This window comes from Aristolochia californica, unplaced genomic scaffold, assembly GCF_029961685.1.
Source record: "Aristolochia californica isolate CCGP_79_NKW_82.1479 unplaced genomic scaffold, dmAriCali1.0.hap1 SCAF_7, whole genome shotgun sequence".
Taxonomy (NCBI): domain Eukaryota; kingdom Viridiplantae; phylum Streptophyta; class Magnoliopsida; order Piperales; family Aristolochiaceae; genus Aristolochia; species Aristolochia californica.
The window spans coordinates 38,029,251-38,047,262 of NW_027182268.1; the positions used below are offsets into that span (position 1 = coordinate 38,029,251).

The following is an 18,012-nucleotide window of genomic DNA, read 5'->3' on the forward strand; positions in this document are numbered from 1 at the left end:
TAAAATTATAAAAGAATTTAAATCAATAATAAAAGGAAAAAGGGAGAAATAATGTATGCTAACGCGTGCATGATGATGTATCACGATGACAAGTTGTACACATGTTTGATGATGTGATGATGTGTTAAGTGAAACAGTATTAATTCCTTTTATGCTGATATGATATGTTGACGTGGTGCCATATAAACGATCAAAGCTGACATGTTACCTTCGATTGTTCACGGGTGCAATTACTTTCAAAGTTGGGTATTTTTATTAATATTTATTTAAAAATAGGTAATTTAATAAAATTCCCTTTTTTTTAACCTTGTGACGCCCGGAAGGTTGATGAGTTCTTGAGTATTGTCTGGTATTAGGGCTTGAAAGGGAAAAAGAAAAGAAAACGGGCAATATATATTTCACCAGATGACACTCATCCACTAGAAATTTTACATGCCTTGAGTAATTTACACTTGCCAAAAGCTCCCACAGAACGCTTAATGCACGTACTCACAGAAGAAATCTTTACAAACTGCACTGGCATCAAACCAATCACTTCTTGCGCAATTATAAAACTCTCAGATACTAATGGAAAGAGTTCCACGGTTAGGCCAGTTAAAGAAAAAACACTATGGATTATGTCCTACGTAACCGATCTTCATAAACGCACAGCAAGTTAAATTCTTCCCAGCGTCCACCAACCACTGCAACTTGAGTCAGGAAGGAAGACGAATATATGCGGACGGAGTTTGTGAGAGAGAGGAGCTCGTCGTGAAAAGCTGGTCAGCAAAGAAACCAAAATACCCTGACAGCTGCGAACAGAAGCTGAAGCTCATGACGCAGAACCTGAGGAAGACAGTAAGTGCGAGGAAAAGATGCCTAGGTGTTAAGAGTGCTGAAACCATCCAATAAAAGTGAGGATGAAATCGACAAATCAACAAAAAGGTGATAAATAGCAGAGTGACAGAGAGGGAGAGAGGGAGAGAGAGAGATTTAATGGAGTAATTGCAAAGAGTAAAGGGTAGAGTCACTCGAGCAAAGTGTTCTTGCAATTGCCATGTTGAATTCAACGAAGTTTAGCATAATCAGCCATCTCCTTGGTGATGGCAGGAATGCAGCTCGAGCTTCTGGTTATAGTGGACTTCTTAGATCCCCCCAAGTCCCTGGGACTAATAGACTTGCCTCTGTTGCTCTTCTTTAGCATCTCCCTCATGGCATCTGCCTGGTCGAGAACAGGGTATGCTCTGCCAATCCTATTAAACCTCACGCACGCACTCATATGCACTTTCAAGGCTTCTTCCTTCGCCCCTCCCTTCTCGTTCTCTTCTTTCACGGCCTCTGAGCAGAGCCCACATATCCATCTCCCGAAGAATTTGTCGCGCACGCGATGAATGTACTCAGGAGTGCATTCCTCGGACATGCCGCAGCACTCGCACTTGGCTTCCTCCACCTCGGAAATAGGCGGCAGCTTGACGTCTATGGCTTCTTTGCTGAGCTCAAAAGAGAGATCGGACATTGTTCTCTGAAGTCCTTCCATCGAAAGCTTTCGAGGCTTACAGAAGCTGTCCCTCGCATGGGAACTGACGAGTGTCTCTCCATTTGGGGCCATGGTCATCGACTTGGAAAAGCGCTTAAAACAGTCTGGAGATTAAGATTCTGAAACCGAAGTCGATTGAAATACTGGGAGTTGGACTTAGAGCTGCTGAAACGGATGCCTTCGAAGGTTGGCACCCTGTGGCTAATTTATATAATTCACTTCAGATTCTTAGAATCAAAAGGAGCTCACTGTTGTGAACCACGGTGAATCTCGTGTCTACCATCGAAACCTCGAAAAGAGATCTCATGAAAGCCCTAGACTTTTCACGTAAAGTGAAAAGGAAGGAAAATATTATCAGTCACAGTGATCGGATACAGAAAATGTGTCCAGTGAGAAGCATCCATGATAAAGCAGCCACCTGACTTAAAATAGTAAAAATGTAATGCAGCAGGACGAGGACTCACGGGCAGTAGTTTGTCATCCATGGATTGTCAGCTCGAGGAGATGCTAAAGCAAAGGATGAAGAAGAAAGATGTTCGTTTCGTCTCCATGGAAGGATACCGCAAGAACATCAGCATCACGAGCATCCGAATCAAGTAGCAGCGAAGATAATGAGGAAAAGAAGCGGATGGAGAAATCACGAGAGCTAAGTGGTACTTCCCTTTCGTTTCAGTCACAGATGTCATGGACATTAGATCGAAAAGTCCCCGTCAATGGTCCGTTTTGATCTGCTACGTTGAGGTGAAGCGTTAAGGACTATAACCGATCAATGTATATTAGAGGCAAATTGTGATCAAGATTCGTCACGACGGAGCTTTCACTTCCACCGTTCTACAGTGTTTGTATTAGCAAATGTGTTAATTGATAAACCCGAGCAGGCCAGCCTCTGGACTTATCAGGGACTTGAAATTACTGAGACCAATTAGTGTTTTCAGAAACAGTAGTACATTGAATTAACTACTATTTTGAGGGAAGGGACTAACCCGTTGCTCGTACCATTCGGGAGTAGAAGGGTGAGCTCGGAGCTTCACCGTGGCAGTGGTGTAGCTTTAGCAATATAACGATAAGCCATTCATATACCATACACCATCATTATCGCTGACCAGCCCACAGTTTAGTCTCCAAAGCTCAGTGCTCTAAGCTATCGAGCTATGAAATTAGATGGGCTAAACCAGGGGTGGTATCGAGCTCGAACTTGCATATGATCAAGAGTTCAGCGCTCTAAGCTATCGAGTTATGAAATTTGATGGGCTCAACTAGGGGTGGTATCGAGGTCAAACTTGCATATGATCAAGAGTTCAGCGCTCTAAGCTATCGAGCTATGAAATTTGATGGGCTCAACTAGGGGTGGTATAGAGCTCAAACTTGCATATGATTAAACTGAACTAGATTTAAATACTTTAAACTTGAGTTTGAGCCACAAATTAGACTTGAACTTGAGCTTAATAATTTTAACCAGAGTTCGAGTTCAAACCCAATAATTTTAACCAAGTTCGAGCCTGTTAGAGCTCAACCCACATTTAAAATTTTGCATAAAATATATGTCAAATAAATTATATATAAAATTATGCATAAATTTTACTTAAAATTGGGCATTGACCCTACATAAAATTGGATATTCTTTTAAAGAGATTCTCCCAAAAAAAAAAGTCTCTCTTTGGTTGTCTCTAATTTTTTGAAATAATTTAGTAACTTATTTAATAATTTGTAATTTATTATATTTATTACTTGATTGATATTTAATTATTAAGTACTAGCTTAATTACTAATAATTTTCTCTAGCCTGTCATTATCAAACATCATCAAAAGAATCAAAATATATATTAAACAACTAACTACTAGTTAATAATTATTAATTATGCATTAAAAGAATAACCAAACAACTAACACTAATAAATGTCATAAATTTAATAATAAATATTATTATTTTTAATCAAATAATACAAGTTTAACTCAAAGAAGATAAAAAAACTTCACCAACGAAGAAGAAGGAACAGTTACAGCAAACTCAGGGAAGGGAAGTGAGATTCAATGGAATCTCGACCAAGCGACTATTATCCAACACAAAAATAACCGAAATGGGGAAGAAGAGCAAAAGTAGTTCTCGAAAGGGAGAAGAAGAGAGCCGTGACGGAGGAGGTGGGAATTCGCAAGAAATGACACTTAAATGGAGCAGAAAATTGCCAACAAAAGATGGTAAAAAATGCCTCTTCGCGATGTTTTTCCTGGCTTCTCTGTGCTGCTGGAACCAAAGGGCAAGAAATGAGATTCAGAAACGAGCAGTCTCAAACTTGGCTCCTGCACTCCAACTGATTTAAATAAATGAGTCAGCTCGCGAACTTGTAAACTGAACCAGAGTGAGTTCGAGTTTGCCTTGTTTACTTAAACGAATTGAAAACCCAACCGATCTTGAATCTAAAATTGAACCAAATCAAGTTGATGCTAAACTGGGCTTGAGTTACCCGCGAACCGGCTCAATTCTGCCACCCCTAGGCCCAACTCTAAAAGAAGTCAAAGCGACACTATAAGTATAAAACTTAAAAGAGGAACCAAAATCAGAATTGGGAATAAAATCATAAACGGCAGCACTTTTCCCACTTGGGCTTCAATTTTTTTTTTGTCCAATAATTGTGCAACTACGTTATCCGACATTATAAGTGAATAACGCGCGAGATGCTGTGTTCCCTTCAAAGACCTCTTTCATTTAGCATAACCAGCCGCCTGTAAATTGTTCAGGTTTTTGGTTGCGGCTATTGGTAACCAGACAGACACGAAGCTCACTTTGCAACCTTGAGTTTAACCTTGAGTTTAAACCTGCTAATCCAATCATACAAATAGATTTTCCACTGCAGCAAAGTGGAGGGTTCTCCGTAATTTGGACACCAAGATTCGACCGCAGCTTTCTATTATTCGATTTCTTATACAAAAAAATAGCAGCCATAGTCTCTGCAACGTCTTTCCTCGTCCAACGTCCAACGGAAGAAATTTGTGAAACAGTCATGGACGCAGGATACATCTCGATTTTCAAATCAATTATTTGGGCGGTTTGACCCATCTTGTACTTCTTATAACGTATAGACGAAGACCTTGTTTACTTTCCATGTAAATGATAATATTTTTCTCTGCGACTTGGAGGTAGAGATCTCAGAGAAGACTTCCGGCTCTCTCGATCATTCACAATTAATAAATCTTCAATAGCGAACTTATTTTATTATAAAGGGAGGAAACCGAGAGTGAGCAGAAGCGTCGCCTTCGGGTTCTAAAGCTGCGAGGCTGGAATTATATTCTATTCTATCGAGATGAGTGGCTTGTCGCTTGTGCCAGACGGTGATGCAGAGGAACGATCATGACTTTTTCGACCTCCTCGTCGCCGAAGCCTGGTTTATTATCATTGGCTCAAGGAATCGACTCCAGCCAAACTCCGGCCCTTAGCCAGAGCTTATTAATTGTCAGTACGTACAAAATGCACCATTCCGGAACCAGGATTCCCGTATTATAGAGCATAAACCCATGCTACTAAAAAAATAGGGAATTAAGGAGAAGGGGACATCTTAATCCTGAAAAAGAGACGAAAAGATGAAATAAAGAAATGGACCAACAAGGGAAACTTTTCCATTAACACCGGGAAGGCCAATAATGGAGTCTCCTGCTTCTTTCAAGTGCTCTAGTGCACTTTCGTTATCAGGCTGCCTTCGATCTATCTACCATGCACGACTATGTAGAAAAGTACAAATGATATATTTTCCAAGACGTGACGGAACCCCAAAACGATCCTTGCCGTGGTCTACCCGGCAGTTTGACGTAACACCGGGAATCCTTTTTATTCTCTTTGGACGACATTCAGATAAAGCAAGTTGATTTGATGAAGGCAGAGGGAAAAAAGGGTACGTTTATGGGAAAGAAGATGAGCAAAGCGAAATTTGAATTATTCAGAGGGCATGAGACCCCTTTTTCTTCTATGGGTGAGTAGTAGTTCTTTTTGTCTGGGAGCGACGACCTTCCCCGGAACGACGATGCTCTAACCGCTTGTGCTCTTTAGGAAACGGAGCAAATTTAGGTGAGGTTGAGCCAACTCCGACAGCTCTCTCATGAAGTGGAGGCTCCACCTTTGTTTCAATAATAATTGTTATTTAAAGAATAACAGAATCACGCGTTTGTTTAAAAGAATAAATGGTAAAAAAAAAAAAAAAGAAGAATGGGAAATGGAAGAGAAAAACAAAAGAAGAGCCGAGCTGAGGCAACCGCCTCGTAAGTTCCCGCGGATCAATTTGGCTCCCCGTGTATTTCCAGGAGGACTCCGCCTGTATCCTATAAGTATACCCTCCCATTTCCCACCAATACCCATTTGGTCGTTCTCGCTCCGCCATGGAGAACGTTCCCGTCGACGAATTCACCTCCGGGGCGAGCGCTCGTATCATTCCTGTCTTCCGCAACATCCGTAGGTCCCTACTCTCCCGCCAGTTCGTGCACCGTGTTCTCCTCTTTCTCCACTCCCTCTTCCTCTGGTTCCTTCTCGTCCTCCGCCGCAACCGTCACGCGTCTTCCTCTCCCTCTTCGTCGCCCTCTGCTCTCTCCTCTCCGTCAAAGGCTGCAGCTACCAGGCGGAGAACCGTTTTCAGGAGAGCTGAGGATGATGCCACGAGGCGCCGCGCTCTTGCCGAGGGCCTCACCATGGTACCGGATGCAGACTTTGGGATCGCCTGCCGCTGGAGTACATCGCTTTTCTACGGCTCGCGTAGGAATGCTCTCTTTTCTCGATCATGGCTTCCTGTTTCCGATCAGATGAAGTAAGGTCTCGAATTTTCATTTTGATTTGTGTTTCTTTCTTATCCAAATTGGTGTTTGTTTATGTGATCTTTAGGAGGTTTTACTTTTTAAGGTCCTGTTCTAAATGAGGAACTGCCTTAACCATTTATTGCATCCTCCTCTCTCTTTTCTGACTGGGAGAGGAGAAGTTTACTTCCTTGCATGTCACGGAGTTTTTCTTTAATAGTTTCTTTCACAGCAAGGTGAGCATTCCCGGACGGGAATTCTGTTCGTAGTTTCTCAAAAATAAAACTGTGTCACAAAATTAACGAATAAAAGTTTCTGAATTGTTATATGTAAGTGGTGTTTCGACCATAAATATAAATATTGACTAGGATCTAAACACTCAAATCATGAAATGTCCTGATTCATTCAAAATAAAAAGTAATTTATTTCAAATGTGAAAACCGAAAACTGTTTTCAAGCCAGTCATCAGTAGACAAAATTGGACGATACCCTGTTCTGGCTTGTGGGGCTTCAAGTGGAATTCCACCTTCTCCCTTTGGATAGAATCTCCAAGACAATCAAAAATGAGTATGGCGAAGTAACTCTATTACTTTTTCTATATATTCTCACTGTTAGGCATTCAGAAAGAAATATGAGAATCTAAGGAAGTTGGGGACAAAAGTGATAGGCATTTGTATGTTCACTGTTAGGTATTCACACTATTACTCTGTTGTGAAAGCTGGAGAGAAGAGACCTCAAGGACACCGATATTAATTCAATAAGCATGTTCACTGTAGGCATTCACAAAAATAAAAGAAAATAAAATAGAGAATGTGCACCAAATAAAGTCAGAAAGTGAAGTTAGTGGAAGGAAAGGAAAAAAAAAGATGCTAGTTCTGCCCATGACTAAGGCCAAATGCTCGCATTTTGGTGTTTTTAATTTGTGGTATTGGGTTCAAGCCAGATCGTAAACAAGTAATAAAGAAACTCCTTAACAAATGAAGAGATTAGCAGAGAATCTTGGAAGCATAATATTGAATGTCAAGATAGATAGTTGAAGGTTGGTCATGTTTTGTGGAATGGGTGCATGCAGGAACAAAGAAAGGTTTTAGTGGTTTATTTTGGTGCCTGTGTTTCTACCCCTAGTCTCATGTGATGAGAAAGTAATTACATCGTTGCAATTATGAAGTTGGATGCATTCTGAAATCCTTGTTTATGTTTATAAGATATAAGATGTTTCAAAGTTTAAAAAGAAATAGTAATTATCAACTTGTTTTTTGAAGAACTTCATGTATGAGAAAGTTACAGTCATGATTTTCATCATGCCAATTGATTCAATGCCTTACTATTAGAGAGAAAGAGGAAATGTAACTTTTATCTATATAAGCTGATCACAATAGAAGATTGATTGTTAACATACCATTATCATGTTGAGAGTTGTTACTTCTTTTCTAATTTAATTGTCAAGTTCTGATGACTAAAGAGTTTGCTATTTTTTCAGGGGTATTTTGATCATTATACATGGGCTTAACGAGCATAGGTAGCACTACGGCTGTGGTTATACTGACTCCTGTATATACATTTCCTTTTCTTTCTCTTCGTTGATACCATGGAATTTAATTGGCACTAAAAGTGTTGAAACTTTCGTCGAAATTCTAGGTAAGATATCCTCGCCTTGTTATAGTTGTTAGACATGCTATGATGAATCTCTCTATTATATATTTCAGTGGAAGATATACTCAATTTGCCCAGCAACTGACTGTTTGCAACTTTGGAGTATATGCGATGGATTGGATTGGTAGGTAAGCTTTGTGCTTAATGGTGGCTAACTTCCAGTGCTGTTTAAATCTGGTTTGCTTATCTGTGCTGTTGAGCCCCCTTCTTCATGTCAACTCAGTCAGAATTTCTGTTGGGGTTAATACATTAGACATATACTACATGTGCCAGTAATATCGAGGAGTAGCAATTTTACTTCGAGTAGTGCCATGATTTTGATTGTTCATATAATTTTAGGTCACAATCAAAATTGATTATATGGTGGACCCACCAGCAGAAGCAACAGCTCTGTTGTTTCAGTTTGTAGAATGTGCAGGTCAAAATAAGCCCTGTTGTAGTTTCAACCAGTCCTTGGTACAAAAGGTGAATCATGATGCTAGAATTGGTGCACCATGACCTCTGATGCACTAAAGTTCTTCCTTTCGTGGTCATCTTGATTGCATGCAGAGCATTTTATGCCTTTCTCTCATGATAAAGTTCAACCTGTGTAATTGACTCTGCTGTTTGTTAGTAACATACCTATTTGTTTCAGAGCCGAGTCTTTTATAACAAGTCAAGAAACCTGACATGTTATCACTAAATTTATTTTTATGGTAAAATATGAACTAAACTCTTTTATGAACTAAATCTTTTCATCTTTTCTAGGTCATGGTGGAAGTGATGGATTACATGGATATGTGCCTTCCCTCGACCAAGTCGTTGCAGACGCTGTAGGTTATTCCTGATTTAACTAAAACGAAAATTATATAATTTGTTGCTCCCATTCTTATATTTTTACAAAATCTTGCAGGGTATTCTTTTAGAGAAAACTAAATCTGAAAACCCTGGTGTTCCATGTTTTCTTTTTGGCCATTCAACTGGTGGGGCTGTGGTTTTGAAGGTAATTTTCTGGAAACTGCAATTTTCGATGAAATTTGTGTTCCAGGTTGTGATAGTGGTTGTGATGGTATATCTTACAGGCAGCTTCATACAATCACATTGAGAAACTGGTTGAGGGAATTATCCTGACATCTCCAGCTTTACGTGTGAAGCCAGCACACCCGATAGTTGGGGTAATTTTCTTTTTGTTTTCCCCTGTTTATGTGATGAATCATTCTTCAGTCTAGTGAGATAGAATTTTACTTTTTCGCATTCAGGCATTGGCTCCCTTTGTATCTATTCTAGCTCCAAAGGTCCAAATGAAGGGTGCCAATAAAAAAGGTATTCCAGTATCAAGGGATCCTGCAGCATTGATCGCAAAATACACTGATCCATTGGTCTATACGGGTCCCATCAGAGCCAGAACAGGCTATGAGATCCTTCGCATATCCTCCTACCTGATGCGAAACATGAACTCTGTTACTATCCCGTTCTTTGTTCTCCATGGAACCGCGGATAAGGTGACGGATCCATTGGCTTCCCAGGATCTGTACAACGAAGCTGCATCCGAGTTCAAAGACATTAAACTCTGTGAGGGATTCCTGCATGATCTTCTTTTTGAACCTGAACGTGAAGAGATCGCTGAGGACATTATTAACTGGATGGAGAAGAAACTATTACATAGCCAAAACTTGTAAACAGTCACTAGAGTTGGTGATTAGCTCATGTCATACAAGAGTGCTAGCGTAATCTCGGCCTAAAATGGCTGTTTTATCACAGTTGAACTGATATTAAAGTTTGCTGCTTATGCAAGTACTGTAAGTTTGATGTCTGTAAAGTTGTTTTATCAGTTGATGCCCGAGAAGTCTTGAATATAATAGTCGATACAGGTAGGGGCACTCAGTCGTTACAGGAGCTAAAACCCAAGTAATGAACAATAGGTTATACTTTAAGTGGATCCTAGGTACCTCAAAGGGCCTAGTCGAGGAAGAAAATCGACACGAAGGCCTGAAGGATTGCAAAGAAAGAGGCAGGGCATGCTTGCTATGGAGGACTGGCAACCAAAATAACTCCTTCCCGGCTGCTTTTTGAGAATTATAAAATAAAAGGCGTGTAGGGAGAGTAATAAATTGTGTTCTTTGGTTCATTTCTCAAGTGACATGGGAAAGTGAAATATAGATAATTTTGTTTCTCCCCATTTTTTGTTTCTTCCCATTTTAGGCATAAAGTGATGGTAAGCGAATTCAGAGGTGTTGAATTCTGAATTCACTTACCATCACTCAATTACATCTCGGGCTAGGGTTGTAGGGAAAGAAGCTAAACGAGGTTTCGGAGAAAAAAAAATTTCTCTCGCTCGCTCGGCGTCTTCTACTTATCTTCTCTCTCGGCCTCCCTCTCGTCTCCCTTTTGACCTCTGTCGTCGAGCCTCTGCTGCAGAGCCTCTCGACCTCCCTCTCTTCTCCCTCTCGGCGTACCGTTGGAATGCTGCCTCTGTCGTCATTTCCTGTTGGCTCGCCGCCGTTGCCCTCTGGTCCACTGCCATAAACTCTCGTAACTAAGGAAAATGACTACGCTGTGAAGAAGATGATGGTTTAATTTTTCCTAGCTTAAGAGTATATTTATTTAATATATTTATTTTATAATTACTATATTAAATTAGTGATTTAATAGTCATAATAAAAATATTGTTGAAATAAATATTTGAGAAATTATGTTTTAATGCCACTATATATTTTTTTTTGTACTTATATACGAATATATATAATTTTTTATATTAAAAAGGTGAGTGTGTTATATTTGTATTATTTTTATTTTTATTATTACGATATTTGTATAATTATTTTATATTTAAATATTAAAAAATTAAAATTTGATTACAATTTTAATAATATAAAAGTAAACATATATTTAATTATTATATTTAATATATTTTATTTATTAACTAATATTAATTTAATTTTCTAATAGTAAAATATATCAAAATATTTTATTTAATAAATAATTTATATGTACTTTACACCACACTTTCCATTATGTACATTAATACAAACAACAAATACTTTCCCTCGACACTTTCTATTGCACACAGTAACACAAACAAGTACTTTATACTACACTTTCCATTACACACACTAATACAAACAAGTACTTTACACTGTAATTTCCATTGCACACACTAACACAAATAAATACTTTACATTCCACTCACTTATTATTTATTGTAATCCACTAACCCCCTCGAAACTCGGGGTGTACATCACCTGTCAACTCTTCCACATGTAGTGTTGTTCATTGTAATCCACTAACCCCCTCTAATTGAAACTCGGGGTGCACATCACCTGTCAACTCTTTCACATGTTTCAGCTTTTATATACAGGATTACGGGTGATTGCAATTCCCCTTTTTAAATTAACTTCAACGGGTGAATATGAATGCTGAAAACGAAAGTAAAATTCAAGTTTCTGAAAGCGCAGCTACATTTTAACATCCGGTTATGGCTGATTTAATGGGATTAACAAGTAAATTCGTCCAACCTAATCGTTGAATGAATTTTCCTGAACCATTATCGACTGATTTAGGAACTAAAACTTCATTATTTCGATAGAAACCGAGAAAACAAACGAGGGAGATTGAACAAAGAAATTACTCTGTAGCTAGCAACTCCGCTTCCATCCTCTCGCCCATGGTGTGCACGCACAAGTCAATATAGGACTTGAACTGCTCTTCTGAAAAAGCTCCAACAGGATCACACACGAAGGACCACTCAACGGTACAGCCCTCGTTGACATCCGGGGAAACCTTCAAAGTCGCCGCGTACTCTCCAAATCCGATGTTATTATCGACGATCTCGTAGCTGAGAGTGCGTTGGACGGGATCAATTGCGGTCAGCTTCTCCTTAGCCCAGGCTACGGTGGAGCCATCGGCCGAGGAAACGCCGGACCCGGCACAGTACCTCACGCATCCGGGTTTGCTCCGCTCGCCTTCGACTAGGTAGCACGTGTCGACGTTGAGGATCCATTTGTGAGAGGTGATGAAATCCTCGAGCAGCGACCACGCTTTTTCTGCAGAAACGCTTCTCAGCTGGGCGATGGTCCTGCCTTCCCACTTGCGCTGTGGCTGCTGCTCTCCCTTCTCCATGAAACAATTTTCTCCGCAGGTTCACGTCTCTGAGAGTGGAGCAATCTGGAGAGGCTGGAAGGAATCTCTGAAAATTCAGAAGGCGGAAATAGATTTGAAAAGTAGAGAGCAGTAATGTAAAATACCCAATTTCCCAACCACATTTAGAGGCAGTGACGAGTGGGCCCATCCGTTACGCAAGCCACGAGGCATTGTCAGAATCATCGTGTCGCAACCAAAATAGGTTAAAGAGAAAAAAGAATAAAAAAATAAGTTTTTGTTCTTTTATTTGGATATATAGTTTTCTTATATATGTGGAAAATAAAAATTAGTAAATTTTAAAATGAGTGATTTGCAATTTTTGAAAAATAACAGTAATTTTAGCATTTTCTGGGGCCGTGTAATTAGCTTTTGATGAGGAACTTTTAAAAAAGAAAAATTTCCCTGCCTCTTTGGTTGGAATGATTCGGGAAAGACGATGCACAAACTCACGCAACTTTCCTTAAAAAGCTAAAAGATGTTCCTCTTTTTCTCAGGAATTTCGATTATGAGAATAATTCATTTCGTTCCCTTCGATATTTGCAATCCGGAATTGGTAAGAGTCCAAGACAGAGATGGAAAGAAAGATTTCACCCATCAAAGCAAAAACATGGAAGAAAGGCAGCAGAATTTGGAATTAAGAACTAAGAACAACAGTAGAGGATCACATGAGAATTGGGAAGAGACGATGAAAAGAAAAAGTCACTTATTCGGCTTTGAGTGCTTCCGCCATCCTCTTAGCCATGGTTTCCACCTCAAGTCCCACATACTCCACAATCTGTTCATGGGTCCAAGCCAGCATCGGCTCCGCCTCGAAAGACCAGTCGATTGTGCAGGCATCATCACCGTCCGGCGAGACCGTGATCGTTCCAACATAATAGTTGAAGCCGATGTTGTTATCAAGAACCTGATAGCTTAAACTGCGTTGGACAGGATCCATGGCTATCAACTTTTCCTTGGAATGGCTGCCAACCTCGCTGCCAGGGATGGGCGGACCAGCGTTAAGCCTGACACAGCCGAGTTGCCCTAATTCTCCTTCTATAATCTCGCTGGAATCCAGGTTTGGGATCCATTTGTATAAGGCCCCAAAGTCTTGCAGGAGTGCCCAAACTGTGTCAGCTAAGACGCCGGGAACCTTTGCACTGGCCTTGCCTACCCACTTGGGTGCCTCTGCCGTCTGCGCCATTTTCAAGCAAAATTTCTCCCGGGGAAGAAAGGCGCACCAGCAATCAAATATAGCTGCTTTTCGGCCGTACATGAAATTACCAAACAAATGGCCTGTGCGTTAAGAGTTGACCAACTTAAAATAATATGATATGGTATTTTAAGTCGGATTCTCATAAATTAAACAATCTCAAGCATCTGGTTAATGTTAGTTGAAGCTCAGACATGTCCATTAATGGCCGTTGAGCCTTTCACAAAGTAGTTCAAATCTATTAACTAATGGGACAGACTCCAGTCAAATAAGGAGACAACCCAAGAAAAAGAAAAAAAGGGAAAGAATCAAATAACCCATGCCTCCTAGGTTTTAAGGTATTCCAAGTAGAAGAATCTGCCATTGATACGATCTATCATCCTTCACGAGGAGAGCAGAAATCTCAGAGAGGCTCTGATCTATCATATTTCGAGTGGTGGTCCGGTCGGTGAGTAACAAAGTAAACCGAGGCCTCGCCTCGGAGCTCATGAGATCACAGGCAGAGTCCACTGGTATTCCGCAAACTCGAGTTCGGCACAGGTCCCGCCCCGATGGTACGTAGATTCCACTGAAATGTGGACGGCCATTGTCGTCCTCCTCGTGCGACTCATCTGACTTCTCTAGCAAGACATCGATGATTGTCGATTGACTTCTTGAGGGGCACGCCTTGGGTCTCCCGACTTTGAATTGGAGCCACTGGCGAGTACCCCGTCATAACTTCTAGAACTATTATCAGAGCCAAGTTGCAGTCGCCATAATTATTTGCTTTATCACCACGAAAGCTATCCAACTGCAATTGTGGCCCTTAGAACTGGATGGCTTCGGCTACTGAATAAAAGGTCAATACTGTCGTTAAAATCTACTTTTGCTGCTCTGTAACGATTGCTCCGGACTGTAAAATGCAAATTTGGCGTAATACTATGAGCCTGTTGTGCCCTGTATATCTCGATCTGATAGGGTAATTCTATGAGGCCGTTAAGCTCTGTATATCTGATACAGTTCTTTTCACAATTTATACTCAAATTATATCCTATTTATTCTCTGATTACTTCCATTTCAGTTCTACGACCTAGCCGTAGATGAAGATGTAAGGATATGACGAACGAAATTCAATAATTAATAGATGAGATCATGAGACAATCGACCATGGAGAAAGAACACAATGAACTATTGATACTAGAAATATCTTATTTCAAGGATCTAGAAAACATAACAGACGCATTAAGGCAATCGACAAACGTAACCGCAAGCACTTTCACACGAAAACACACAAGCAAGAAACGAGACATGTTAAGCTTTAGCTTCTTCGACGATCTTCCCTGCCATGTAGTTGGCACAGAAGGAAATGTAACCGGTGATCTTCTCCACAGACCATCCGGGGGGCGGCATGGGCGAACTAGTGAAGGACCACTCGATTGTGCTTCCATCCTCCTCCGGTAACACCTTCAGGGTCGCCACGTAATCCTTGAACCCGATATTGTTCTCGAGGACCTCGTAGCTCAGAGTGCGTTCCACCGGGTTATACGCCACCAATTTCTCGTTGGTGAAGGCGCGTTCCTGGGAGCCGGGGAGGGGATCCCCACTGCAGAGCCTGACGCAACCGAGTTTACCCGGCTCTCCGGATTCGATGGTCGTGGTGTCGAGGCTTGGGAAGTATTTGTAAAAGTGGGCGTAATCGTCTATGGCCGCCCAAACTTTGTCCGGAGAGACGCCTTCTACCTTGGCGCTAGCCTTTCCCTCCCACGTATCTTCAGCAGCCATTAGTGAGCAGAGAGGCAGAGAATTTCAGGGGAGGATTGTAGAGAGAGATGGGAGTGAATTGCAGAAGCAGGGCAGGGCAGGGAGAGCGGTGACAGACCTTTCCTTATATAAGAACATTCAGAATATCTTTTTATATATTAACTATTTTTTCAAATATATCTTTGACTTGTTTTCAAGCTGTGAGGGGTAATTTTCGTCAGTTATCTCAACTCTCTATCACGGGCAACGAGGCGAAGATACTTCTATACGCTCTGCAAATGTGAAGATTTCCGGTGGAGTCACGGTCAATCCTGCCTCCCAAAGATGTGCGAATCAAATCTCTTTCAGACGGCCGAAGAGAAGTTACGAACAGCTCGTTCACTTTATAGTTTATACTGTGCTTCTAGAAAGGAGACTTGATGTGAGAACTGACAAAGCCTCTTCCACCATTTCAGGTCGGAGTTCCATTTACCCGAGAATCGAGAGAGTTGCGATTGAAGACGACAGGACAAGGCGGCCCCGCCATTAAGAGTCGAGCGCACAACCCTCTTGGGCCTCCGGACTTTTCTACATTTTTTTACTCTAGACGAATCATAAGCAGCCGTGTTTGACCCCGGATTTCAGATCCCGAATTCAAAATTGCGAGAGGAAAGCGTCTCAGGTCCGGGTCAACGACTCTGTAACCCAGAAGACCGTCGTTACTCCAAATCCGCATCGACCCTCTGTCATTGGTGCCCTTCTTGTCCCTATCCATTTTTCATCTTTCTTACGTCCAACCACTCTTTTCCACCGTCCGCCATTACTGAAATGCATTTTTTCCCTTTTGCTTTTGGAAGTTAATTGAGAAACTAGAGGAAAATGTCTTTCGACAAAGAGGGGCAGGATTCTTTCATTAAACTCAAGCAGATTACAAGCGATCTTCAGAATTAAGTAACACAGTTCGGAAGGAAGAAAAAGCACGCCTTCAAAGGCTAAAGCAGACAACAAAACGGGGGAAATGATACAGTGACCGGGAAAAAAGAAAGGAAATTAATTTTTGGGGCTAAGAGCTTCTTCCATAGCTCTCGCCATGCCTTGCACGCTGTAACCGATATACCCCTTAATCTTTTCCGGATCCCAATAAGGTATCGGAGCCGACACAAAAGACCAGTCGATGGTACTTCCACCGTCGGAATCCGGCACAACTTTCCATGTCGCCACAAAGTCATCGAACCCCGATATTGTTATCAAGGACCCGATAGCTCAAAGTCCGTTTAGCGGGATCAAACTCTACCAACTTTTCGTTGGTGAAGGTGGGGGGTGTCGCTACCGGGGGCAGGGGGCCCAGAGCAGCGCCTGACGCAACCAAGTTTACCCGGCTCGCCTTCCACGATAGTTGGGAACCATTTGTGCACGTTGCCCGTAGTCTTCTATCAGCGACCATACTTTGTCGGCAGAAACTCCGTTCACCTTTCCGGCAGCCTTGCCTTCCCACTTGGCCGGCTGCTTCGCATCATCCTCCACCGAAGATTGTGCAGAGTTGGAGAGACTATGGGACGGTGTAACTAGTTTCTGAAAATGGGTTTCGGCGTCCTCACGGGTAGCTGGCGAATCCGAAAGGAATCGAAAGATACTATAGAGAGACATTGGCAGAAACCGACAGAAACGTGGGGATTAGATGGCCGTGATACGAGATGTCGGCCAAGATGTGGTACGTACCGGCCAAGTTTCAGAGCCATGGTTGAAACTTGAAAGGAGGTACAGGTAGCAAGTGAAGAAGAGGAGGACGCGGAGAGAGAAGAATGCGACACGTTGAGGGCAGCGATACCTAGAAATAATAGATATCGTGATTTTCCCAATCTGTCAGGCAGTTTTTTGCGGTTAAGAGGGTAAGTCAGCAAGGAAGTGAATGAATTCCTCTCCCGGCATTACTTAGGTCAACACAAATAAGGTTTTAGTATAAAATTATTTGAATTGAACCGATATAACATGATTCATCTCGTCTAGCAAAAATGACCAAAAATTGATTGTCCTTTTTTTCTAATCATTCACTTACCACGTGACGGTGTCGCTTCTTTCCCTCCCGAAACAGAAAATCCTTCTCATTTCCTCTTCTCTCGCTTGGCCTTCGTCTCCTGAATTTTTTGCCCGACCTTCTTCTCTCATTTTCGCTCTCTCTGATCCCTCTGTTGGCTCTTGTCTTCGTTCTCTGCTCCCTCTACTTTCTCTTGTCATCTCTCATTTTCGCCCCATCTCTCTCTCTCGTCTCTTTCTCTTTGGGCCTTTCTCTTCCTTCTCGCTCTCTCGTCTCCCTTTCTCTTTTCCCTCTAGGCCTCCCTCTCCCTTCTCGTTCTCGCTTTTCTCTTTCCTCTTCCCCCGATTTCCTTTGATTTAACTTATTTCAGTTTCAATATCCTTCGATTTCCTTCGATCTTCTTCGATTTTCGATAGTTAGGCATCGATTTCTTCCATCGGGCTTACATTTCCCCATTCGGCAGTGGTTTTCCCCAAATTTCAGAAGGTAAGCCGAAGCCCTAATTTTTTTTTCAACTAATTTAGTGTTGTATTTGAGTTAATTTTAATTTTTGTGCGTAATTTATCTTAATTGTGGCCTAATTGTGGGATCTAGGGTTAGGGTTTATGGGATTTAGGGTTCAAATTCGTGTTGATAGGGTTTAATTTCGGTATTAGAGTTGGGGTTTAGGACTTTTAGGGTTTTAAGGTATAGTCTTTAGGTCTGGAATTAGGGTTTATGTTTTTTTTCTTTAAATAGGGTTATCGATTTTTGGGGTGATAGTGTTTTAAGTGCTTAAGGTTTAATGTTTGGGGCTTTTAGGGGTTTTAAGGTTTGGGGCTTATTTTAATTTGTTAGGGTACTCGGTTAGGGTTTAGGGTTTAGGGGGTTTAGTCTGGGTTTAGTGATTGCGAAGCCATATGGGGCTCTACCAGGGGTGTTGGGTGAATTTGGACTCGATGAGTTACTGTTTGCATTGTTCTGGTAATCTACAATGAAATTAGTTGGATTGATTTTGAAATGTTT

The 18,012-nt window shown here is 41.3% G+C and overlaps 5 protein-coding genes across 5 annotated transcripts; 1 reads left to right on the forward strand and 4 right to left on the reverse strand.

Annotated features, from left to right (window-relative positions):
* Positions 1 to 974: 974 nt before the first annotated feature.
* On the reverse strand, positions 975 to 1,603 carry LOC137936755 (uncharacterized). The gene has a single exon (XM_068781621.1). It carries the CDS (start codon positions 1,592 to 1,594, stop codon positions 1,046 to 1,048), a length of 549 nt encoding a protein of 182 aa, XP_068637722.1. The 5' UTR covers positions 1,595 to 1,603; the 3' UTR covers positions 975 to 1,045.
* Positions 1,604 to 5,875: 4,272 nt separating this feature from the next.
* On the forward strand, positions 5,876 to 9,759 carry LOC137936754 (uncharacterized). The gene is made up of 7 exons (XM_068781619.1): positions 5,876 to 6,303; positions 7,770 to 7,808; positions 7,996 to 8,066; positions 8,690 to 8,754; positions 8,835 to 8,924; positions 9,004 to 9,096; positions 9,181 to 9,759. The coding sequence occupies exons 1-7, from the start codon at positions 5,882 to 5,884 to the stop codon at positions 9,598 to 9,600; spliced, it is 1,200 nt and encodes a 399-aa protein (XP_068637720.1). The 5' UTR covers positions 5,876 to 5,881; the 3' UTR covers positions 9,601 to 9,759.
* Positions 9,760 to 10,947: 1,188 nt separating this feature from the next.
* Positions 10,948 to 12,139, reverse strand: LOC137937143 (lachrymatory-factor synthase-like). The gene is made up of 2 exons (XM_068782221.1): positions 11,550 to 12,139; positions 10,948 to 11,241 (listed from the first exon to the last, which is right to left on the reverse strand). Exons 1-2 carry the CDS (start codon positions 12,038 to 12,040, stop codon positions 11,238 to 11,240), a joined length of 495 nt encoding a protein of 164 aa, XP_068638322.1. The 5' UTR covers positions 12,041 to 12,139; the 3' UTR covers positions 10,948 to 11,237.
* A 625-nt stretch (positions 12,140 to 12,764) lies between these two features.
* On the reverse strand, positions 12,765 to 13,244 carry LOC137937419 (lachrymatory-factor synthase-like). Its single transcript, XM_068782480.1, has one exon. The coding sequence runs from the start codon at positions 13,242 to 13,244 to the stop codon at positions 12,765 to 12,767; it is 480 nt and encodes a 159-aa protein (XP_068638581.1).
* A 1,299-nt stretch (positions 13,245 to 14,543) lies between these two features.
* On the reverse strand, positions 14,544 to 15,014 carry LOC137937420 (lachrymatory-factor synthase-like). Its single transcript, XM_068782481.1, has one exon. The coding sequence runs from the start codon at positions 15,012 to 15,014 to the stop codon at positions 14,544 to 14,546; it is 471 nt and encodes a 156-aa protein (XP_068638582.1).
* Positions 15,015 to 18,012: the final 2,998 nt, after the last annotated feature.

What these genes read in the sequence shown, in the direction of transcription:
- LOC137936755 (XM_068781621.1), bottom strand. Translation starts at nt 1,594, where the DNA reads ATGACCATGGCCCCAAATGGAGAGACACTCGTCAGTTCCCATGCGAGG.
- LOC137936754 (XM_068781619.1), top strand. Translation starts at nt 5,882, where the DNA reads ATGGAGAACGTTCCCGTCGACGAATTCACCTCCGGGGCGAGCGCTCGT. An exon ending in GTGGGGCTGTGGTTTTGAAG is followed by an intron (nt 8,925 to 9,003) that starts GTAATTTTCTGG and finishes TATATCTTACAG; the next exon opens with GCAGCTTCATACAATCACAT. An exon ending in CAGCACACCCGATAGTTGGG is followed by an intron (nt 9,097 to 9,180) that starts GTAATTTTCTTT and finishes TTTCGCATTCAG; the next exon opens with GCATTGGCTCCCTTTGTATC.
- LOC137937143 (XM_068782221.1), bottom strand. Translation starts at nt 12,040, where the DNA reads ATGGAGAAGGGAGAGCAGCAGCCACAGCGCAAGTGGGAAGGCAGGACC.
- LOC137937419 (XM_068782480.1), bottom strand. Translation starts at nt 13,244, where the DNA reads ATGGCGCAGACGGCAGAGGCACCCAAGTGGGTAGGCAAGGCCAGTGCA.
- LOC137937420 (XM_068782481.1), bottom strand. Translation starts at nt 15,014, where the DNA reads ATGGCTGCTGAAGATACGTGGGAGGGAAAGGCTAGCGCCAAGGTAGAA.